This window comes from Mauremys reevesii, linkage group 19 (assembly GCF_016161935.1).
Source record: "Mauremys reevesii isolate NIE-2019 linkage group 19, ASM1616193v1, whole genome shotgun sequence".
Classification (NCBI taxonomy): Eukaryota; Metazoa; Chordata; order Testudines; family Geoemydidae; genus Mauremys; species Mauremys reevesii.
Genome location: NC_052641.1, coordinates 22,269,041 through 22,293,539, shown reverse-complemented (window position 1 = coordinate 22,293,539; position 24,499 = coordinate 22,269,041). Strand labels below are relative to the sequence as shown.

Sequence of the window (24,499 nt, the reverse complement as noted above, 5' to 3'; positions counted from 1 at the left end):
GAGCTCCATCAACGGCCTTAGGAGGTATGTGGTGGCAGCAGCAGGAGCCTGTGACCGACCCCACAATGCCTTTCTCTCCCCACAGGTTTCCTCTAAGCAGGACAGTAGATGAGGCGTGCACAGCCAGCCCTGGAGTAGGTGAGAGTCGTTCGAATGTCAGGCCGGGGTCAATCGTGCTGCAATTCGTGCAAGTGCTTCTGAACTCTCATATCTGCTCCACATACAGATGGGTCTAAGAGCGCGGGCATCGTTCCCCCACAGTCACCTCTATGCAGGTACGAGGGGAGCTCTTCTGTTGGTGCAGCCCAGCAGCCTTGACAACGGGCAAAAAAACCAACCAAAAAACTATTTGATAAATGTCAAAAGAAATAAAGTAATCAGCTGAAAGCAATTTGCTGAGCCGCGTAACCGCCTTGGGCTTACCATTTTCCTTTATTCATTTATCATGATAGACGCTTTCGGCCAAAATACACAAAGCAGAGAAATTGTTGACATGTGGGGCCCAAGGGTAGAAAATCTTTCATTCCCGCCCCCGCCCCCTGGTCTGTGCACAAAATAACTTTCTTTTTTTTTTTTTTTTGGTTGTTTATTTAGAGACTACAGAGAACTCGGCGCTGCTCAGAACCAAACGGCCTTTGGAGCAGGGTTACTCCCCAATTCATCATTTCCTCTGTTTATAAAGATAAACTGTGTTCTTGGGACATACCTGCCGATAATGAGGGGCAGGAAGCTGCTACAAAGCATCCAGCACTTAGAGCAAGTTCTGCTCCCCCGGTGCCCCAGACCATGCACATGATTCCCATTGGAAACTGAGACCCTGCAGTCAGGCTGGGGGCCAGAATGTAGCTTTCAGGAGGCGTCTAGCACTGTGCTTTTGAGTTCTCGATAGGTGAGTTTAGTGCTGGCCAAAGCTGCTGGACTGACAGCTCGGGAGTTTCAAATCTTCTCTGTATCCATGAAACTGCTACAGCCTGGGCAACAGAAATACCCTCCTCCCTGCCCCACCCCTCCCAGCGTGACTCTCTCTATGCCTGAACGGGTACAGAGTCAGCCAGTCTCCTTGGCCTCTCTGCTAAGGGTGCCAACAAACATGAGGCTGTTCCCCCCGCAACCTGCCCCTGATGTGCACACTGGTCCACTGCGGATTGGCCTGAGCCCATCAACGTGCGTCACGCAAGCCATTGAGCTTTGTGGTTTTGCTAGGCGTAACTGCAGCCTCATTCAGCCACTAGATTTGGGCTGCTCTGCCAGGTGTGCTGCAACCCGTCCGACACACCATGCTGGGAGCCTTTGCGTGAACAGGGGCCAGGCTGGAGGTGAGCGGTACGTAAACTCTCCTGCAAAGGGAAGGGGATGGAGTAACAGGGAACTGCCTGGTCTGTTTTTTAACATCTCCGTTTGATTTTATTTTAGCTGAAAACAAATGACCTGGTTCCCAGCAGGGCAATGAACATGTGAGTTTCCCTTTCTTCCCCAGCATTATGGTTAGGGGTAGCTGGAACCCAAAGGAGTCTGGGAAGGCTCTAGGCAGAGACTTCAGAATTGAGAGGTACATGGGGCCTTCTCTGAAAGGCAGATCCTGTGAGACCAACCTTCTGCTCAGTATGGCTGGACTCTAGCTGGTGAAAGCCCTGTTTTTTGAGCACTCCTGTTCCATTGGGACAAATCTATACAGTGCCCTTGTCCAATGCATGAGTTTCAGCCAAGCTGCTTGGGGGAGACACCTGCAGAAGGGCAGGCTTTATGGCCAGGTGGCCCTGCTTGCTGCTATTGACTTTAAGGCCCTGTCTATACCTGGTTAGCAACACTGATATAGTTACACCAGAGAAACTGACCCTAGTGCAGACAGGCCCTAAGTGGGAATGTCATGGCAGGAAGCGTAAGAAAGATCTGCAAAGGGGACAAACGTTCACTAATCGGAGCACCCCACCGCTCAGTGCTTTAATGCCAGTGGCAGAGAGAGGCTGCTGCCATGGTGAAGGTTGACAACTAAGAGCCATTCCTCAGTTCCTCTTAACCTTCTTTTATCCACATTCAGTTGACATTGCTTGAATCAATGAAATACAGACTAGATTCCTCCAGCCCCAACAATGATCATGGGCCAATCCCCTGAGTAATCACAGCATAACTCTATTCATGAGGTATGACCCAGTCTGCCCTGACAGTCACACTAAGCTGCTACAACCGAGCATGGAACATTTGTTCCGCGGTTCTCTGCAGTCCATAGTCACTGCTGACTGTGTGTCTGTCCAAGCTGCACTCAGCCAAGGAGCTCCTTGGTCTTCCCTGCCAGGAGCTTGTCCATCTCTGCTGCAGTGTCGTCTGCCATTTGCTGGATCTGTAGCAACATAACATGGCCTTGAGTTAGATCCTTGTAAAGATGGGACACAGGCAATTCCTAACGCAAAGCCCCAGCTCCAAAGCAACCCCGCAGGCAAAATTCTGTTCCCAGTGTAAATCCAGTCACTCCTCTGAAGTCAGTGGAATGTTCTTGTTCTTGGAGTAACTGAGACGGGAAGCCAACTGACTGTGTGTGGAAGATCAGAAATATGTTTCACAAGCTGTCAAAACCCCTGACAGATGCATGTTCCCACCAACACAGTAACAGGTACATGAGGAATGGTCTGAGCACGCATGTCTCAGAAGCAGGATCTCCTGATTTCTAATCCTAGCTCTGACACTATTTCCTGCTGCAGCCTTGGGCAAGTCACTTCTCTGTGCCTCCATTTCCCCAGCTGTTAAATGATAGCACCTATTCAAGCACAGACGCGTTGTGATGAATGTTTGGTAAAGGGCACTGACATGGAACTCACCACAGGAGTGCCCAGTGTTGCTGATATGGGTTTGAACATTACCACACGGTACGTCCAGTGACCTGCGTGACTCCTCCATCAACATCCAGTTCTCCCTTAGCCAGATCCCGTCAGTGGCTGAATCTCCCACACCCCCACACACGCAGCATTTAACCTACTCTCCGTACAATTCATTCTGGTCTCTGAAAGGCTCCTGGTGAAAAGCTCTTGGCTGAGACTGACCAGTTGCTCTGCCAAGTCCTTATGTAATTGACCTAATGTGGGACAGACTGCCGGTGAAACTGGAGGCCACCTGATGTCAGAGCCAGAATGTAAAGGACTCGTCTCCTTACTCGACGTAACCTTCCTGCTGTTGTAAATGAATTGTGCAGTCTGCTAGTGGAAGCTTTTGCTTTTATTTGCAGATCAAGTACCAGACAGATTTACTCCCCTCTGTCATGGGGAACGCAGCACTATTCCAAAAGCCCAGCCTGGTGATCCAGGATCATGGTAATAAGGCCGGAGATAGGCCAAAATTTCAAAGGAACCTCCTAAATTGTGCCGGCCAGAGTTGTGCACGCACCTATTTGGGTGCAACAGCCATGTGTAAGAGTGCAATGGGAATTTGCATGTGCAATACAGGTAGAGGTGATTGCTGGGCACATACCATCGCTATTTGTGTGCAAATTTGGGGTCTGCGTGCTACAGTCTTACAGGGCCTATTTAGAAGGGTCTGGTATCAATTTGGTCCACAGTTTTTTAGGATCCCAGGTACATGGGAGGTGAACTTGCCTTATGTTGAAAATCCCTGGCACAAGCAAAATCTGATCTGAGACACTAACCCCACAAATACAAGAAGCCACCTGACTGCTCTGGAAGAACTGGGGTTTGTTTATAACATGCCGTCTCTTTTTGCTTGCACAAACTTTTATGCCAGGAAGTGTTTATCAAAGGTGCCCACAGCACCAGCTTTTGGGCACATGGACACATTCAAAAGATAATTCCTGTTTAACACCAAAGCATCCCCTCCACCGCAAGAGCTAATGCTACTATGGCTTTGTCTACCCCAGGAGCTAGGGACGGGATTTCCCTGCTCCTGTGCATGTGCTCACACTAGCGCTCATGGAACCGTGCGAGCAGAGATAGCAGAGTAAGTGCAGTAGCACAGCAGAGCCCTGTCAAGTACAATTCCCCATGGCTTAGCCGTGCTTCCAGCACCATGGCCCGTGTTCCCACGACGGCACTGCTGTTTGGTCTCACGCCAGCCCAAGCAGGGAAATCACACCCCTCGCTCATAGTGTAGACGTAGCTAAAGTTAACGTCTACCAGCAGCGAGCAAGCAAAGGAGTGCTCTCTGCTATATTCCTAGAGCTTACTGCTAACAAACAAGGCCTTCATTCAGCAGGGTACTTAGGCATGTGCCTAATCTTAAGCATGAGTAACTGACTTCAGTGAGACTGCCCATATGCTTCAAGTTAGGCATGTGCTGGAGTATCTTGGTGAATCTAGCCAGAAAGACATAGCAGAGTTCAAGGTTACGAACGTTTGATTAGTGTCATTTCATTGTAGTCAATGGAGCTATGTCGACTCCCACCAGCTGAGGATCTGGCCCTATGTGCTTTGCAAAGTCCATGTGCACTTCCGGCATTGCATAAATGACGATGATAAAACTGCCCCTGAAGATTCAAGCAGCAGGGTGGGACTCTGGCCATCTTGCTGGGCCGGGTATTTGGCACATGCTGCTGTGATAGGCTTGTCAGGCTCTTGAAGGTTTGTGGGAACCTTTACTACCTCCCTCCCCGGACCCCTTCAATTTGCACGGGTTCATGCCCCAAAGTTGACTCTGAGTTTCAGGTTTGAACAAATCCAAAATTGCTCCACGGAAGGCAGAGGGAGCAGCAGTTATGACTTGTTAAAAAACGAACACAAAAAAAGGGCCATGCCCACCCCAGCCCCAGGCTCCCCTCAAACCCGGCTCCTAACAAGGGTTTCCTGACATCTGCGTTTTTGTTACCAAAGCCTGGCACACCTGGATCTCTCCCATGGGACAGGGCCATCGGGGAGGTTAGGAAACACACCCAACGCACTCCTGGGGAGAGAAAATACCTGCTTTTCTACCAGCTTAATGGTGTCTTCAGACACTGTGCTCTTGGCCTTCTTCACTTGGTTCACGGCGTTACTCCGGACCTTTCGCAAGGAGTCCTTAGCCTTGTTCGTAAGCTGTCTGGCGTGTCTGGCCAGGCTTTCACGGTGTTCCCTTGTTACCCTGATCAGGGAGAAGTAAAGGGCGTTAGGGGTAGCATGGCCCTGATCTGTTCATTGTGATGTTGTGTGTGTGCAGGATAAACCGGCAGGCTGCGGAAGTACAATCCACTGACCCTGTCCATGCTGGCCTCTTTCAAACCGTTCCTCCTGGTCTGGGACCGCCACCTTTCAAAGTCAGTCATGTAAGTCTCAGGGCTGGAGTGGAAGGCAACAAGCATGGCAGTAGCTTAGGGATTTGGATCAGATCTTATTACGTTTATGGTTTTCTGTGCAGTGCCTGAAAGCCATGCTGAAATGTTTAGGCTTTTCTTTTTTGTGCTGCCAAGGCATCTGCAAGAGTGAAGAGGGAATATCAACCTCAAAACTTGAGACGCTGAGCTGAAAAGTGTAATCCTGCTGTAAAGCTGTGAAGGGGCAGGAGGAAACCCCTTCTCCTCTCCTTGCAACTGCAATAGTCTGAAAAACAGATCTGGGAGCTATACAGCTTACAGGGTGAATCTCTTTATTCTCCCATTTTCCAGTCATCACTAGCATGCAGGAACTAGACTGGTATTTCCACTGTATTTAACATGCTGTTTGAGAAGAGACCAATACTGCAAAATTTTCTAAAATAATGATTTCAATTTATTTGTATCCAACTCTAGCAGACTGAGATTTCAAACCAGGCTTGTAATTCAGACACTCAGCTCCTCACAGTGGGTCAGGCGCTGCAGTCAAACACAGGGAAAACTCCCATGATTCCCCGGTAGCTTCACTTTCTAGATCAGAAAGGAGAGGCATCTAGGTTCCTGAGCATAAGAATAGGGCATTGGAGCTGCAAAGACACTGCCACTCTCAGAGGCCCTGGTCAAGTCATTTAATCTCTCGATGCCTCACTCTCCTGGTGTGGAAAACGGGGCTCTGACAGCACCTACTGTGAGGATTAATTATTTAGCTAATGTTTTCCAAGTGCCTTGAAGATTAAAAGCCTGTTGCAAGCGCTACATATCATTAGCAAGAGAATGCCTGTCTGCTAGGGGGAGATATTGCAGAATAAACATTTCACAGGAGTATTTAGAAATTGACTGCAACAGGCTAGGTCACTGCAACATTAAAGACAAGGCTCTTCCTGCACGGAAATCAGGAAATGGGGAGTTAGGGTTCCCACAGCAATGTTAGCTCTGCCTCTTTGCGGGTATTAATTACAAAGAGTCTTTCATTACCTGGCAGTTTCTGAACCCTTTCCTAGCTTGCTCCCAGTCTGATAAGTCACATTCTCTTTGATTTCTTCGCTCAGCAGCTGAGTTGCTCAAGGCAGATGTTTGCAGAGGCGCTGACCAATCACAGGCTCATTCATTTATTTCTACCCCAGGTTGGCAGGAGGGAATAAGGACTTTCCAGAGCTGATTATTAAATTATTATTAGGAATGAATTTAGTGTCTGTAAAAAGTGCAGGATTTGACAGACCCAGAGACCGTAGTCCAGGACAGATCCAGTGCAGACAGTGGCAGTGCTAGCGTCATGACCGCACTGCTCTGTTAACGTGCTGCAGTTGTGGTCTGGAGGCAGGCGTTTTGTCTCCATAGCCCTTTGTCTCCTCTGCTGAGCTGTGAGCACGGGAAGGGTGATGGAGATGCCTGGATGATGACCCAGTTTATTTCACACAGGGCAAACATCTGTCATCTTAGACCTGAGCCTGCATTTGAGCCATTGACCTAGGAGTGAGAAACTATGCATCAGAACACCAATCCTTTCAGGGCTTCTCTTCTGAAAATTATGAACCAGAAGTCTTATGGCCTGTGAAAACAGCCACATACCAAAACAGCACAGTCTGTTCATAAGAACAGCCATAGGGGTCCAATCAATGGTCCATCTAGCCAGGATTGTGCCTTCCAACAGTGACCAATGCCAGCTGCTTCGGACAAGTGATCCATCCTCTGTTGTCCAGTCCCAGCTTCTTACCATTGGAGATTTAGGGACACCCAGAGTCTGGGGTTGCATCCCTGACCATCTTGGCTAATAGCCTTTGATGGAGCTCTCCTCCATGAATTTATCTAGTGATACTGTTCGGAAATAGGGGTCAATGAGGTCAGGTTCCCAGACAGCATTTTTAGGGGAGCATCTCTGGGCATTGGAAATCTCTACATGACTCTTTTCACTTACTTCCCTGCTAGGCAGAGGGTGTGTTGGTCTGTGGCTAGAGCTCCCCACGTGTGGTAGATCCAGTTTGCTATTTGCTGCTCACCTCCTCACATGTGTGAATGTTTTGTGGATCGTGCTGAGGGTATCGCTCGGCTTCTCAGGGCTGCTGAACCTTTAAGGAAATGTTTGTTTATGCAGTGCTGCCAGATTTCCTATGCTTCTTGGCACAAGGTCACACACCTCCTTGTCTGTCTTTATTAATGCCCATTTCTGTTTATCAATGCGTAGTGACATAGAGCTTTCTTTGTGGGTTTTACATTCCACTGAGATTATATGTACATTCTGAGCTCCTACCACCAATAATGCTACAAAAATGTCTATTTCTTTCAGGCAGACACTGCTCCTGCTAAGGAATCCATCAATGCGAGGCTGCTGGTTTTAAAGGCCATCCATCCCCTTGAACATGGCGATTCTGGCACCAGCTCTGTTAACCTCACAGCTGATCTGGGCACATTTCGTGTTGGATGTAGGAACTGTTGTCCCTGTCTCCTCTTTAAAGCAAAGTGCTGCAGGGGAAGCCTGAGGTAGCTAATCAGAAGTGGGGAAAAGGGTCAAGGTGCCTGCGCCTTCTCCATTTCCCTTTCCCACCAGCCCACAGAACCAGCTCTATGCTGGGGTGTGGACACTCCCCACCCTTAGAACTCCCGGAGGCTCCTGCTGGGGTGGTGCCGCTTCACATCACCACCAACATGGAGCTGCGAGCAGATAACCTGGACTGAACCCTGGCTATTTAAACCCAATATTTTTTAAAGTGCACAGGGCTCAGATTGCTAGTGAGGTCTCCTCTGTGTCTCTTTCCGTCAGCAGCCAGTTATCCAAATGTGGCCGCATTTCAATGCTCTCTTATGAGCGTGAGGCCCATGCACAAACACAGAGGGAAAACAACGCGGGCCACTTCTGATCTCCACTGAAAGACATTTACATTGGTAAGAATGGTTTTGTATCATAAATGCTAGGAATTTCCTGTGAGCGAGAGGGATCAGATACAGGTACAGAGGCGCAACTGGATACACTGCTTGTATGATTTGAGATACATGCTGAAAGTCAACGTGCAAGATGAATTACCCAGGACCAGGTGAGAACGACGTACTCTTGTTAGGATGAAAGAATTGGAGTACAAGGTTCCAAAACACTTTGTTTTTTTAAATGACATTGCATGAGCCTGTTTGCCCCATACTGGGGACTGTGGCTACTTCTTAAAGAAAAGATTTAAAGCAGAGTCACTGAACTTTCAAATGACTCACTGGACTTTCAGTCAAGTGTGTGTAAAAATATTACTAATTTGTAAACAACATCCAGTCTCTCACAATAGATCTAAAAAGAGATGGCCCTAGCCATGAGGCAATACCACAAAGGGCACAATGTCTGGTCAGATTTGGCTGAGAAATCAAACTGATAGAAGTTTTCTCTTTTTTTTTTTTTTTTAAACTTGAACAGAAACTTTTTTTAATACAAATAAACATTGCCCATGCAGAGTTTGCAACACAAACACTGAAGCCGGTTTGTGCCAGAGGCCCTAAAAGGGAAATTGACATGAAAGTGAAAGTAGACAAAAATAAAGCTGACTAGTCTCTATTTATTGTCTAAGCTGAGAGAAACACAAAAACAAAACAAATAGAATACATGGAACAGTTTCGCAATCTAATTTACTTTTCTCTGTTATAATAATTGCAGGCCGTGATCTTGCAACTGGATCGATGTGGATGCAAAGTTTGACCCATATGTATCTGGTTGCTGGATCAGGACTGAAATTACCGTGATGTGTTATCAACACCACCTGACATTGCAGAGTACTTGGATTTTTATTCAAAATGATTCATAGCCCAATAACATTACTTTAAAGGGACACTGTCAAACATGATCAATCACATTTCTGTGTGGAAAGTGGTGTATTCACTATAGGTACAAACAACACCTAAAATTGCTCTTTCTGAAGAAAGATAAAAGAAAAATATCTCGGGGTTTTTACTATGCACATTTGACATCACTTTTGCAAAGTCAATTTTGCTGCTGTTTCTCTAGCCTAGTCAGTGAGTTTTTCCTTTGTAAATATCAAGAAGCAGAAAAAAAATTATAAAAACTTAAAGAATTTTAAAAAATCCAAAAATCTATTTTAAAAAGGTACCTTCATCAAAAACTGATTTTTAAAAAAAGTAACTGTTTTGAAACTCATCAAGTTAATGCTGTCCCTTTTTAAAGGCTAGTTGAACCTGCTAATATTTAGTCTTGTCACAAGAGAACAGGTGGGAAACGGCGTTGAATCTGAACTAACGTGGCGACCTGCTGGTCATCTGTCCTCAGTTAGGACTGAGAGAGAAAGAGAGAGAGACTGTGTTCTGTTAAGCTGGGACTCCCTGACCTGCCAAACACCCAGGAAAAATGAAACTAAGAATGACAGAAGTGATACCCCAGAGGGGACGATGAAATAAGCAGGACACATTTCCTAGTGCTGACTGTATGGGTAGGCAGGCAGCACGACTGCAGTCCTCATCTGCAGCACCACAAAAGAAAATGACAGAACATACACACTTGTTTGACAACCTTTTTTAAAAAAAAAGTATTTACTGATTTCTGGATTTCGCCTCCCCTGTAATTCATATTCAAGGGTGACCTGAGTGCCCATTAAAAATCAAATTACTGCGTGGCAACCCAAGATCCTAGGCAATTATGAAGATAATAGTGCCCTCCTCTTCCGTCCTGCCACTCCTTAGGAAAGCGGGAAGGGGAGAGAGCATATGAAAAAAAAAAGAACCAGCAAATGGAATGAAAATTCCACTCGGCTTCCCTCAAAGCAACAGACAGCAGCAATTAGAGACTTCTCTGACTGAAATACTTGAAACGCAGTGTAATTTCTTTAAGCAGACCTGTAACGCGAGCAAACTTTAGTTTGTCTATTCTTATCCAAAGTCACCTACTTGGAAATACACATAATATACGGTAGGATTCCATCAGGGGCCCTTATGCAAGTTGTTCCAGACCATTCTCCGAGATGTGGGCCCTAATTCACTGGGCTTGGAATGCCAATTGTCTGTATTTTTGCAACATTTAGATCTATCTTATGTACCTATCTGGCCCCCATTCCATAGGACAGTGGTGCCTCACAATCTCTAATTTATAATCCTGACTGCACTCTTGTGAGGCAGGGCTGTTATACCCATTGTACAGACGAGGACACAGAGAGGCTAAGGGACTTGCCCAAGGTCCCACGAAGTTTGTGGCGGAGCAGAAATTTGAACCCAGGTCTCCCAAGTACTAGATTAGTGACCTAACCACATCTCTACATCTGTGGAGAAGCATTTTATGGAAGTCAGAATGAATAAAAATAAAGCCATGCTCTGATTGGCCTGTTGGGTTTTTTTGTGATGTAATCTGCATAATTAAATCCCCAATAAAATGAAGATACATCACTAATCTTCAGAGCATCCTGACGGGCTGAGGCTGTAACATACACTGATGTCCGCCCCTCCCAGCATCAGCTCTTCTGTGACTGTGGAATTCAATGGGAGATGGATCAGACTCTAATTCATCTCAGGTACACAATGGATATCTGCCCATAACAATGACAGATGTGTCAGAAGCTGGGAATGGGCGACGGGGATGGATCACTTGATGATTACCTGTTCTGTTCATTCCCTCTGGGTCACCTGGCATTGGTCACTGTTGGCAGACAGGATGCTGGGCTAGATGGATCTTTGATCTGACCCAGTACGGCCGTTCTTATTTTCACACTCCGTACATTGGTTTGTATCCAGAAGTTAATGGACTTACTCTGGACTCATACTGCTATAAATATGGGAACTGTTTCAGCCACCACTATAATGCAGCTGCCTCTGGGGTAGAACTTGACAGCAGTTTAACAGCTGCACAGCAATACTGCATAGCAATTTAATGGAAATAGTGAAAGAAGCAGATGATTACAAGTTCCCTCCCTGCCTTCTTGGCCGTCACTCTCTCCTGCCACTCCTTCGGCAGCTGGATGACGGTTCATCTCTATGTTACTGATTCATCATTGCATCAATGTGGTTATATGCTGGCGTAACTCCAGTTATTTACAGTAAGGCAGTGGTGAATCAGGCCATGACCTGGGTACTCAATTCAGCTCTCTTAGGAAAGTTAGACTTTAAGGTGCCTGGCCACTGCCTCTGATGCCTTCCTAAATGCAGCGGCCACCCACTGCCTAGCTCCCTTCTGTGCAGGGGGAACTGGAAAACAGCAAGGCAGAGCCCCATGTATCAAAAGAATGGATACTGGAATGCTGGAGAATTCGCAGAAACCTCTGGCTTGACACTTGGAAGAGGTTCCATCAGATATTTCTTAAAGGTTTGGGTTTTTTTAAACCCCAGATGTAGCAATACGGAAAGCGACTGTGTCAAGACCTTATAGTAACCATGCATTCGTATCCTCCGGAGTATATGCACCAGGATCACAAATGAAATCCACTGCAGCCCCTTACATCATCTCACATAACCATGAATTTAGACAGTCAGTCATTATAATTACTTACTTAGGAACTGGCACCCGAATTATTATTCCATCTACTTCCGGGTTCAGGTTCATTCCACTCTCCCTTATAGCCTTGATAGCTGCAGCTGTATTCTGTAAACCAGATCAAAAGGTAAAAGGAATTAGTAAATAATTATTACCAGATGCCAGAACTCTGTCGATAGCTGGCAATCCATCTCACCAGAACATGGAAACATTTAGTTCTGTTACCAGTACGATCAGGAAGTTTCATTGGTGCAGAGTGCTTTGATCAAATGGAATTGCAAACTATGTTCATTCCTGGTACCAGGGTATTAGGGGGCGGGGAGGGGGAGAAAGCAACAACAAAAGAAAACAGTTTTGCTTCTTTGAAACTATTTGAATGGTTTGAGGCAATGCAGATCAAAACCACAATAAATCCCCATAGGAGAGCCTGGACTGGGGAAAAGGGAGATGAAAGATTCTCTGCCTTTAAAAATTCCAGTTGAATGTTTTACACTAGAAATTGCATAGTGCCAATTTAGAAAAGTTACTAATTTAACTCATGCGGCACTACAATCAAGTTGGGTTAAATCCAGACATTAGTTTGTGGCTGAGGAATGCAACTAGTGCTTTTACAACCAGGCTCAGTTGTATTTATTTAAGTGTCTCATAATTTATTATTTACTTATTATAACTCTTTCCCTGGTAGCTGCTGTGTGCCAGCATCATGTGGCAATGCCAACATTCCAGTACTGCTCTGAAGGCAAGGACAGCCCTGGAAAGTCGCTTGGCCCAATACAACAGGTACGCTTGGTAAACAGCAAAGTGATCCAAACCTACCCAACAGCTTCCACGTCACATATTATTGGAGTAAAGACAAACAGGGTTAATATGTTACCTAAAGAAACTGGGGCTGATGGGGATGAATCCAGTTGTCTTCAACGGTTCAACACCAGAGCTGAATTTGGCACACAGGGCTTAACCATCCATTTAGACCCTGATTCAGCAGAGTACTTAAGCATTTAAGTGTTATGGACTCACTGACCTGTTTGTGGTGTTTTACAGCATCTGTTTGGTACTTGTATTGTCTCAAATGCAAAATAAAGTCCAGTCAAAAGAGCACGAGAGAAAAACACTGAGAATGGGCCCAAGCACTCAGGCGCTTGAAGCTAAGCATGTGCTTAAATGCTCTGCTGCATCAGGGCTTTAGACACTATATGTAATAGCCATCTCCCACATTCAAATTCACCTGCAAGAGAACTTCTTGAGGGACCCACTATAATGTTAAAGGGAGCTGCCTGGCCTCATCAGAGCACAGATCCCTGTCTACACAAGTTATTCTCAAATGCATACATCTTTTGCTTCATTTTCTCTCTGTATGATCCATGAAAGACCAACTGCCTCTTTAACAAAAAATATCCCCTTCAAATGCAAGGCTTGGTTACAATCCTCGCTATCCCATGAGATGTGGTGTGGCATTTTGGAAAGCACATAATCAGTTCTTTTTTAGTACAGCATTTGGAGATCTGATGTTATCGAGGAAGGCTGCAAAGAGTGTGGATCATGTTCAGAAACAGCAAGCATTAACTGTCCCATTTGAAAGCAACCCGATCAGTCCCAAACTGGACTTTTGTTGGGTTCCATTGTTCAGCAATTTCTGATCATATAGTCAAACACTATGGTCATGTTATAGCTAAAATGTCATTTTATCAGACACTTTGGTAGCAAACTTCCATCATGCCCAGTCAATTTATTTCATTCTTTAACATGGGCAATAACAGAAGCCTTGATTTTTTTTCTAACAGTATTAAGTTTTCTTAAAATAGTGCTGCTGTTTCTGTTCCTCTTTTCCTATCGTTAACTTTAGCTGCAGGCTACACCACTAGACTGTAGTTACAGTATGCACCATTTATCAATCAAGGCGCTCCTTGAAACTGTGCTGCATTTGCAGGCAAACGAGCATCATGTCAACTTGGTGTAAAACACAACTGCTAGCATTTAAGTGGATTTAAAAGTTAAGAAATGCTAAAGACGTTGAGAACAGAGAAAACCTCTAGTAGATTAGCTCAGCATTTTAAAGCCATAAACATGTGATGTTATAAACCAGTGTCTGGGCTATGGGAAGGAAACGCTCAGTTAAAGCAATATTGTTTAACATATACATTGGCTGAGACGGAGGAAAGGGAAAAATACAACATTACCCCCACCCAGTTCCAGCAAATGAACTATTCCTGTTAGAAAAACAAAAAAAATCTCACAAAACATCTGTTTTTTCTAAACCTTGCACATGACTAAGGCAAAGGGGGTTTGGCCCAGGGGGTCCATTTCCACTGTGCTTTTCTCTCACGTGCTCTTTTGACATAATGTTTATTCTTTGTTTGATACAATGCAAGCACCAGACAGATGCTGTAAACAACACATCCAGGTCAATACGTGCATGAAGTTATCTAGGCATTACCCCATCCTCCTACATCCAAGCAGTAGCCCCAGGTTATTTCCATCAAACAGATAACATAACCTCAGCTAGAGAAATGTATAGCTGGTGTTCAAGTTAAGTGGTACCTGGTTTGGGGAATAACTAGATTTGGGGCGATAATACAGAGAACAATATTCCATTTCTAGGCATTTGGTTCAAAGCCATTCTCACTTCCTCACTGCAGAAGGGCTGAGTCCCACAATGACTTATTCAAACCTTCTCACCTGTAAACTTTAGGGGTTCAGCTCTAGTTGGGACCTAGATCTGAACAGCTGACAGGATTGGACCCATAGTTCTTGAAAGTGATCATGCATTGGATATGTTTTAAGAAGCCCAGTGGCATCAAGTGCCCTGTAACAACCTCCTTGGAGACTCTGCTGGCTTAATTAATTGGGAGAAGCCTTTGAAAAATAAAGATGGATAAATGTTGGAAAATATCCAGTTCTAAAGCTGGGGCAATGGCTGACCCTGTGCCCGCTCATACTAACTAGGATCTGTAGAGCCCAATGAGACACTTTACAGTCACTTTTCTGAGCAAAAGCCCTCTCTGTGGGACTGATAATGGTGGAAATTAAATGCCCAACTTTGCTCCCCTACGGGAGTGGCACAATCTATTCAGAAGTGGATATGCTACTTTTGCCACAAACTTTCAGAGGCTGCCATCGACACAAGTGAAAGACAAATAACTTTCATGGGCATTTCCGTCCTCTACCACCATGTAATGGTTTCATGATATAGACTAGTCTTCATCAGGAGCTGGGCTGGCATAAATAGCAGGACAGATCTAGTATTCTTACTGTATGCATAATTCCTGAGTCAATGGAAGGTTTGTATGTGTGCAAAGAGTGCTGTATGTGACACAGATACTGGAGAGGGAAAGACCTTTTAGGCCATGGCAAAGCAGAATTTTCCTCTATATTATATTATCTCTAGCTTTATTCAGGCCAGTTTTAAATGACTCAAGTGATAGGAGACTATTCCACAAGGCTAAAAGAGCTCTCTCAGGATTTTTTTCCCCTGATACTGTGCCAAATTCAATCTAAGCATCATGTAGCAATGGCAACATTCCAGTGCTGCTTCAAAGGTGAGGTACTCTAAACACAGGACAGCACAGGAAAGTCAACACATACATTCAGTAGTGAAACATTTAGTTCTGTTACTGTCAGATAAGGAAGTGACGTTGATGCAGAATGAAGTCAATAAGAATTGTGCTAATTCTACTGGGGTGGAATTTGCCCCATTCAGTCGAAATTTTCCTTTGCTCAGTTTCATCCTATTATTCCTACAGTAATTATACTCCTTTTGGTTTTGAAAGGAGATAAAAAGCTTATGTCTCTGAGCTGCTCAGTCCCCTTTTCCTTCCATTTGGATCTTCATATCCCTTCAATCATGTCCACGTACCTCTGGAAAACTAGCCATATTTACTATAATGAGCTGAGGAGATTTCAGTGAGATTTGTCCAAGCTGGTTTAATGGAAACTTTCCATCTTTTGTTGTCACAGTTATATGATCAAGAGCGCCTTAAAAATAAACCAAAATAACAATAGCATGTCAATATTACACAGCACTTTTATGTTTAAAAAAACAGAACAGCACTGCAATTACAATATGCATTCATACTCCTACTTCTTCATATTATGCATACAGACATTAGAAGAAAAGACAATATATTTTTAAAATAGGTCTGTTCTTCCCTTGCAGAACAAGCAGTCCTATTTGTATTTATACATCCTTGCAATCCAAACTTCACTGGATTATGCTAGTGCATGAAAACCAGAAAGTGAAACTCACTAGTTCATTTTCATTGCCAGAATGAAAAAGGTAAACAACGAACATAAATAGTAAAGTGGAAATTATGTATTTAAAATTCTTGCAATATAAATGATCTAAGCTCTTATAACACAAGTAAAGGAGATTTATATGATTTTTAAGCTGGCGGTGTTCCTCTATGCCCCCAGATTCTTTACTAAGTCCCCACAGGAGGTGCAATTCACTGTCTAATTTAAAGTATTTTATTTCACTCTAAGATCCCCTTAATCTGCTTTGTAGTTTCTGCTGCAAAATGTTAACAGGCCAGAAAGCACAAGGGAGACAGGGCACTTTATCAGTATGATTTAAAAAAAAACAAACCTGAGGTTAAAATAAATAGTTAAGCAATTGAGCTGCACTTTCTAAGTCCATTAGAGACTGGGTTAGGGATAGTGAATGATCCGTATTTGGCCATTGTTTAATGTTAAGTTTTCTCCCTGAAATTGGATACATGTTACAAATGTGTGTATTCAGTGTGCAAGAGTAACTGTAGCTTGGTCAAATATATTCACGTTTCTTTATGAACACAAAATTCACTAAGTGAATAGGGTTTGTAAAGGTCACTAACCACAAATATGCATTGCAGAAGAAGTCTGCATATGCCAGACACCAGCCTGATGGCAATTTCCAAAAGGCTAATTTAATGGCAATTGGATTTTTCCTGCCCTACTGCACCATTAGCTGACAACTTGCTTCTTCATCACATCTGCAAACAGTTCAGTTAGACATTTTTGACATTGCCCACTTACAAAAGCCATTTTCAGGAAGTTATTAACAAAAATGGATTCTTCCTGGTCAAGCTCAGGGTGAAGAAAGTCTTTAGTTGGGGATCTCAAGGTTGCAGTAATTGGGTGCCCACTGAGTAACTCAATAAAAAGAAAATCGATTTGCAGAAAATGAAAGACACAGATCTGGGCTAGACAGGCTCAGCGGATTTATTTATAGACAGTTAAGAATTATACAAGCAAGTTACTGACCTGGTGAGGTTCTTATAGTGAGATTTTTCCCAAATTCTTCCCTAAGGGCTTCCACCACTGCCTGCATTTCGCCATTTACCTCCCCTAGACTGACAATATCTTCAACTAAGGCAGCATTGATATTCACTCTGGCTTGGGTCTGCCCTTTCCCTTTAGCTGAAAATTGAACACACAATTAATTTCTGTACCATTGACAATACCATGTGAGTAATCACATTGGAAAAGTATCAGAGGGGGAGCCGCGTTAGTCTGGATCTGTGAAAGCAGCAGAGTCCTGTGGCACCTTATAGACTAACAGACGTATTGCAGCATGAGCTTTCGTCAGTGAATACCCACTTCGTCGGACGCATGTAGTTGATTTCCACTACATGCATCCGATGAAGTGGGTATTCACCCACGAAAGCTCATGCTCCAATATGTCTGTTAGTCTATAAGGTGCCACAGGACTCTTTGCTGCTTTCACATTAGAAAAGAAAAAGATGCCATTGCAACTACTTTCAGATTAGTAACTGGAGTTTAGCATAAATTGAAATATATTTTTAAGATGGTAAATGATGAGCCTGTGATCCAAAATGTATTTGCACATCATGCTCTGTGTGTTTTGTAACACTAATTCCAATGGGGAACATGAAGATTGCTAATTAATGACCTGATCCTGCAAAGATCTCTACAGGTGTGAACTCTTGCGGGATTCCTGTCAGGATCAGGGATTAATGGCCTTTCTCATGCAAATAGTCCCCTTGCCAGCAACAAGAGTGCTAAGTTACCATTTTAAAATTAAATTTCAGCTGCGCAAGGACTAAAAATATTAGAGAGTTTTGAAGAAAATAAAATGTTCTGGTCACCAGAATAAAGGTACTTCCCAAAGAAAAAGAGGTGGAAGAGGATACATAATTAGAAGTTGCAAATTCTAGTAAAGAGGCTTCTTTCTTACCTTTGGCTTTCTTGGTAGCTAGATGTCTGGTCAGCATTGTCTGGTGGACCACACACTGCCTGCAGCCATTCAGCATCAGGGCTGTATGCCTCAAAGGTACTCGTAGGGGTGGTCTTACTAGTCCCGAGGAAGAATTATGAAGCAGGGGAGGTAGCTGACGGAGCCACCTTAATGCCATGGCCATGGCATACAACTACTCTTTCATTCACCTGACAAAGGGAAAAATAGGTGATACAAGAACAATCTTCTACAATCATCGTGTAAAAATGGTTTCAAGTTTAGTATCAAACTGTCAGTCCACGATAAAGATCAGAGGACAACAGGCCTGCTTCTGGTCCTAATAAATCAAGTCGGTTTTGCTGCTGATTTCAATGGCAGGATGACTGGATCCAATATACTCGTATAGCATTAATATCGACATCTGCCAAGGAGGTGTGGAGGCTGCGTTAAGAAGGAAACTCTAAACACAGGTATGAAACCACATTTTTGACAAGATGCTCTATTTATATGTCAGTTGAATACAGATTTAAACACAAAATTCAGGGGCACAAAATTTGAGACTAGAATCCCTCAGTCTCCTTCCTGTTTTTAAAATAATGACTATTTATTATTTGTATGGCAGTAGCACTTAGGCCAGGACCCTATTGTGCTAGGCACCGTCTAAACAGAACAAGATCCTGCCCCAAAGAGTTTACAATCTAAATATAAGACCAGACAACAGGTGGATATAGACAGATGGTGGAGCAAAGAAACAATATTGTTCAACATGACGGGCAGTGGTATCTTATTCACCCCTATTGCTACACACAGGAATCATTTCACCCACCACTGAAATGCAGCCACCTCTGAGATGCTCAGATACTCAGGTAATGTAGGCCTTATAAGCTGCCTCCTTAGCCTTTTAAAAATCCTTAATTAAACCCTACCTCTGCTGTAAAGTGCACAAATCATGACGATCTAGCACTGCTTAGACAAATGGCAAGCATTAAACTGCTTTTGTTACCTCATCCTCCCACTCACTCACACCCCTTATATTAGGCAGGTTTAAAACAAACAAAAGGAAGTACTTCTTCACATAACACATAGCCAACTTGTGGAACTCATTGCCAGGGGATGTTGTGAAAGCGAATTGTATAACTGGGCTTAAAAAACAATTAGATAAATCATGGAGGGTAGGTCCATCAATGGCTATTACCCACGCTGGTCAGTGATGCAAACCCATGCTCAGGGCAACACTAAACCTCTGACTGCTGGAAACTGGGAGTGGATCACTCTATAATTGCCCTGTTCTGTATACTCTCCCTGAAGCTCTGGCATTGGCCACTGTCAGAGACAGGATACTGGACTACATAGACCATTGGTCTGACCCACTATGGCTGTTTTTATGTTTCTTTTGTCTGTTTTGTCCAACTTCTGCATCCTCTGTGACATTTGGATTCTAAGTTCTCTGGGAGTGGGACTGTTTTCTCTGTTAGTCGTCTTGTCTTTACAGCACACAATACAACAGGGACCGTTTGTCCGAGCTTCCGAAATGCTCCCACAAAACAAGTGAATAATAATACACTACTGCCAACTCCATGCATTGAATATTATGAGATTAACTTGATTTTTTTAAATAAATAATAAATGTGGGGTTCTTCTTCTTTGCCACCTTGCTTTTGAACCTCTAGGGTACAGATAGGTCACATTTTCAAGCATTTTTCTGCAACCAGGCGGGCCACGAACCTTTTACAAAAAATTAAGTGACAGTTGGGATTCTCCTGTATTCACACGAATCCAGCAGCTGAGACTTATGTAAAAATAACACCTATTGCAAGATCGAACAATTGTGAGAACTGGCAACATTAAAGACGGAAAGACAGAGTAGGATGTGGCGGCAGGTTAGTAACCACACAGCAATGCTGCCCTGCGGTTTGGGACAGGAAGTGAGGCATACCACACCCAGCTAAAAACAGCCATAGGAAATTAGGGAGGCAGAAGATCGTGTCCTGTTTTGGGCTCTGGGGAGGAGTTCACACGGTGATATCGATGCCTTGGGATCTTTACCAGCCACCGGCTGCCAGGGGCTGGGTTTACAGCCATCCCCCTAGGCACCTCAAGCAACAGACTCCCCCACCTCCATGACCCTTACGCACCCCGATGAAGCCCTATGTCAGAAACCTAGACCAAGAGGGCACCTGGCCTCAGGAGCACCTCCCCAAGCCCCGCCCCCTGCCCCGCCCCCTGCCGCTGGAGCGCCGCCCCATGATGCAAGCCCCGCCCCTTGCCCCACCCCCTAGGCCGGAGCTCAGCCCCACCGCCCCACCCACGGCTCCCGAGCCCCGCCCCCAGGTGCCCTGCGCTCACGCTGCTAACACAGCCCCGCCCCCACTCTCAGGCCGCCCCCAAGCTCGCTCAGCCCCGCCCCGCACCTTAAGCCCCGCCCACTGCTCTGGTTGCCGTTGCTCGGTCTCCGGGTTCCCGTAGTTGGGCCCCGCGCTCCCACTCGCCGCTCAGCCCCGCGAAGGGGCGCCCCGCACGCTGCTCCAACGTCACCCACCTGCGACACGTCCTTGCGTCAGACGTCTGCGTGGCGTGTCACTACACTCCGGGAGGGGGCGGGGCCTAAGGGAGTGGAGGCCGCCGCCGCTGGCTGCGCCGGTCCGGAGTGCCGGACCCATGGTGAGTGCGGCCCGGCCCGGCCCGGCCTGGCCTCTCCGCCCCGCCCCTGTGACCCTGGCCCGGCCCGGCCCGGCCTGGCCTGTGTCACCCCGGCCTGGCCATGGCAACAGCCCCGGCCTCGCCCCGCCTGCCCCCGGCCTCCGGACCCCTGCAAACCCTTCTGCGCCCCCAGCCCAGCCTTGCTCTGTACCCTCCCCCCGCGTCCCGGTACGAGTCCGGGTCTGTCTCTGGTCCGGGGGGTGGCATCACTGTCCCCTGCCCAGGGCCCCTTTCTCCCACACCCCCGTTTCTGTACCCCCGCCACGTGTCCTGTCTCACTAACACCCCCTCCCCGGGCCCAGGGGGAGGTCGGAGGGAAGCGGCGGCGGCTCTGCCCCCCAGGCTGCCTCTCAGCAGCCGCTGAATGTTTCAGTATCTCCTGTCTCATGTGCAGAGATTGATGGCGGCGGAAATCAAAACCCTGCCCTTGGAGAATGCGTCCATCCTCTCTGAGGGCTCGCTGCAGGAGGGCCATCGGCTGTGGATTGGGAACTTGGACCCGAAGATAACGGAGTAAGTCTGAACTGCTTTAACTTCCACAAATCACAGCGCCGATAACCTGGGGGCATTTCAAGTCTTAATGTGTTGACTCCACAGCATCTGTTCCTCTGCTATCCATTAAAATCAGCAGCATTCAATAATGTATGGCAGATTATTTCTGGAGATATCTGCAATATTTAGGAGCTGTTAATCCTTAAGAGCCTTGTGTGGTATCTTGGCAAAGAGTTTGTGGATAAAAAGGTTAATATATTGTGCTTAAAACATTGCCTGTTTCCTGACCCTTGATTCTTTCCTCTATTCCCACCATATTGGTAAAAGTTAGATTAGAAATTTCCAGCTGCTGCAGACTTGCTTAAGGATACTTTAAAAAACAGCTCTAAAGCACCTAACATATGAAGTCAGTCTTTTCTTGCCATCAGAGTTTGGCAGTTTTTTATGCTTTGCCAAGTCCTAATTTAATTGCCTCCAAACAAGTGCTCATTCTGTTTCCCTTGGGATGCGGTAAACTAAGAGTGCTGGGTAGTATCTAGTGACTAATGCAAATCAGAGACAGACCATCCAGTGAAAGGGCAGCGTGGTATCGAGCTGACTGCCAGTTGTTTTTACCCAGCACTACCCACTGTATACTGAAGTGTTAAAATTAGTCCCAAGTGACATTGAAATAAGTAACTGCGATATCTGAAAACAACATTGAAGATTTACAAATGTACAGTGGATGAGTCATCCTGGCCCTTTTATGGGAGAGAAGGATACTAAAGAGTTGACATTTGACATCCCATCAAGATGGTATCTTAAATAGTGTAATAGCCCCCTTCTCTATTTTCTGATTTGATAACATAAGTGATCTAGAAGATAATATTAATGAGTTAAAGCAATGGTTTCAACCTTTTTTATTCGCGGACCCCTAAAAAGTTTCAAGTGAAGGTGTGGCCCCCTTTGGAAATCATAGACATGGTCTGCAGACCCCAGGTTGAAAACCATTGAGTTAGAGCAACAATGTGCTTAGCCTGAATTGCTGACTTGTTTTCATTTGGATCACACTGGGTGCCAGGATAGTACTTGGGTACCACCATGATTCAGTACCTCCTAGAGAGAGGTGTGAAATAGTAAGAAAGGACTCCAGAGATGGACAGCAGATATAGAGTACAGCTCCTGCTGCACAGTTGTGCTGTGAGAGATCATGTAGCTCCACTGCTAGTGCATTTGATGTGAAGTTTCCCAGAGCCACTTCTGAGACGGGAAATCTGGAGATGAAAAGAAACCTTTTATTTTTCTAAAAATGTGTTCAGGAACTTTAGACTTGTTGGGACACTTTGCAGGAAGATCCATGTGGTTATTTTGCTATCTTGTCCTTGTCAGCAGTTGGGTGTGGACTAACCAGGGAATTAACTAACGTAGTAATTGAACAGCTGCTATACAGAATATAACATGACCCTAATCTCTTAACATTTTCTGTCTATAATAAATGTGTAAGCATCACATTTCTCTGGCCTTGGAATGATTAAATGCAAATTAAATGTTGTGGTAACAAATCTGAACATTTGAAGTGTACAGTTAAAATCTCAGGGAGGTAGGTGGATTGCTGTATAAAATATTAGACGCTAGTTGCCTGTACACTAAAAATCTTGGGAGTTTTTATAGAACAATCAAGGGTTTACACACTTCAAGAAAATAGGGTTTTTTTCCTAGACTATTTTATGTGTCTCAGTCATGGAAACAATTTTTGTTCTGCTCCTTATGTTTTTGCAAGTGCTACATTTTTCTTCTAAGTGCAGTTCCTTTTGAGGAAGCAGAGTTCTAATCGTGTCTCTAAGTGGAGTCCATCATTAATGTAATGTCCTCTTCAATTGTTCAGCTCTGGGCTACTGCCACCTCTTTTGCATTAATTACCATTTTTTGCCCCACATTTGTATTTCTTTGGTTTGTCTGCATTCAATAATTGCACAAGATGACATGATTAGATATACGGCCTCTTGGAAATATTTGCTTGTGAAGTCCTTGGGGATTCAGGATGCAGGGTCAGTGTGAGGGAAGGAGTATAATACGCTTGTTAAATAGATTGGCTATATAACTTCCTCTGGCATTCCTTCCTGCGATGTTCTTACATCTTGTTTTAAGACCTTTTGTTAGAGCCTCTTACTGTAGATCATCACTTCAAATCCAGCGCAGATCAATAATGGCTGAACGTTGTTACATCTGGCAGCTCTTAGGTGACCTATGTGAAATTAGTTTGGTGTGTCTCAGACCACTTCCTTCTGGTGATCAGATGTTCATTTAAAAAAAAAAAAAAAAGCACTATTACTTTTGCATTAATTGGTCCACTTGTTGGTAGTCTCAGCTGAGGCAGAGGGCTGAATTCCACTTTCACCCTCGGAGGCAGTCCTTCTATAACAGAATTGAAACATATTGGTAAGTAGTTGTGCGTGATTCTTGCACAGCTGCTACTCATTCTGTACCAGTGATGAGGAGTTTTTTCTCAGCACTAAAATAGTCACTAAAAAATTGCACATTATTGGCAGTATCTGTTTTTAAATGAATTGTATTTATTTAAGTTTTTTGTAATTCTGGTTTAAGACCTATGGGTATTCTAGTGTTAGCGTAACAAAGGTCTGAGTCACAGTTTTGTGGGAGTATTCTATTTTCACTAACAGTGAAAGAAGAAAAGTACTGTAGTTCCTCCTGTAACCCAGGGTACTGTTGCAGTAGGAAACACAGGGATTGCTAGTCTTTTGCTGAGTAATACTGTACAGTTAAAAATCGTTTCAGCAGAGGACAAAGTCATTTACAGTTACAGGGCTTAAACAAACTTTGTTTACTTCTCTGCAGCGCTCTTTTCACTTTGAACTATCAGTGCTGAGTAAAGAAACTGAATCTTTCATGTCACTTCAGTAAAAGTTTACATATAAGAAAAGATCTCTTGGCTCCTGCCTTTTCTTGATCACTTCAGAGTCCGACATGTGCTTTTACTTGCCCGTCATAGGATGCTAGTTGTGCTTACCAATCAGGAGGACAAATACATGTCAAAACTAAATGTCAGTCCTTGTTTACAGCCGATCCCTATTTTTTCTGGGAATTGCCCACTGGAATTTGTATGTTGCATCTTTTTATAATTGAGTAAAACCATCTTGATGCCAATAGCTGGTGTTATTCCTTCAAGAACTGGGTTTAAATTTATTTATTTAAATGGAGGTCCAAACACTGAGTACTTAGGTCATGAAGCCCTTTAAAGAGCAACCCATAGCCACAAATTGGGTGCTGTAAAGACAGTAGAAAATGTGCACGTTTGAGCACAAATCTCAGTACAATTATGAATATTAAAAAGTTGTAAATTAAGCATAGGGAGTGTTGCTCCCCACAGATTACTAATCACCAGTATGTGGAGATCAGGAGACTATTGCCC

The 24,499-nt window shown here is 44.6% G+C and overlaps 2 protein-coding genes across 6 annotated transcripts in view; one reads left to right on the top strand and one right to left on the bottom strand.

Annotated features, from left to right (window-relative positions):
* Positions 1–2,143: 2,143 nt before the first annotated feature.
* MRRF (mitochondrial ribosome recycling factor) lies at positions 2,144–20,458 on the bottom strand. Of its 5 annotated transcripts, none has more exons than XM_039506614.1 (8): positions 20,438–20,458; positions 17,899–18,107; positions 16,965–17,120; positions 15,580–15,698; positions 11,743–11,834; positions 7,282–7,350; positions 4,899–5,058; positions 2,205–2,338 (listed from the first exon to the last, which is right to left on the bottom strand). In XM_039506614.1, exons 2-8 carry the CDS (start codon positions 18,080–18,082, stop codon positions 2,261–2,263), a joined length of 858 nt encoding a protein of 285 aa, XP_039362548.1. In that variant the 5' UTR covers positions 18,083–18,107; positions 20,438–20,458; the 3' UTR covers positions 2,205–2,260. The 5 variants fall into 5 exon arrangements, with proteins under 5 accessions (XP_039362550.1, XP_039362548.1, XP_039362546.1 ...); XM_039506612.1 differs by having other exon boundaries at positions 20,310–20,448; XM_039506613.1 differs by lacking the exon at positions 20,438–20,458 and adding an exon at positions 19,624–19,716.
* Positions 20,405–24,499, top strand: part of RBM18 (RNA binding motif protein 18) — an 18,166-nt gene continuing 14,071 nt past the window's right edge. The window contains exons 1-2 of the mRNA XM_039506617.1: positions 20,405–20,559; positions 20,993–21,111. Of these exons, the coding sequence (XP_039362551.1) occupies positions 20,557–20,559; positions 20,993–21,111 (122 nt within the window). The 5' untranslated portion in view covers positions 20,405–20,556. The remainder of the gene's footprint in view (positions 20,560–20,992; positions 21,112–24,499) is intronic.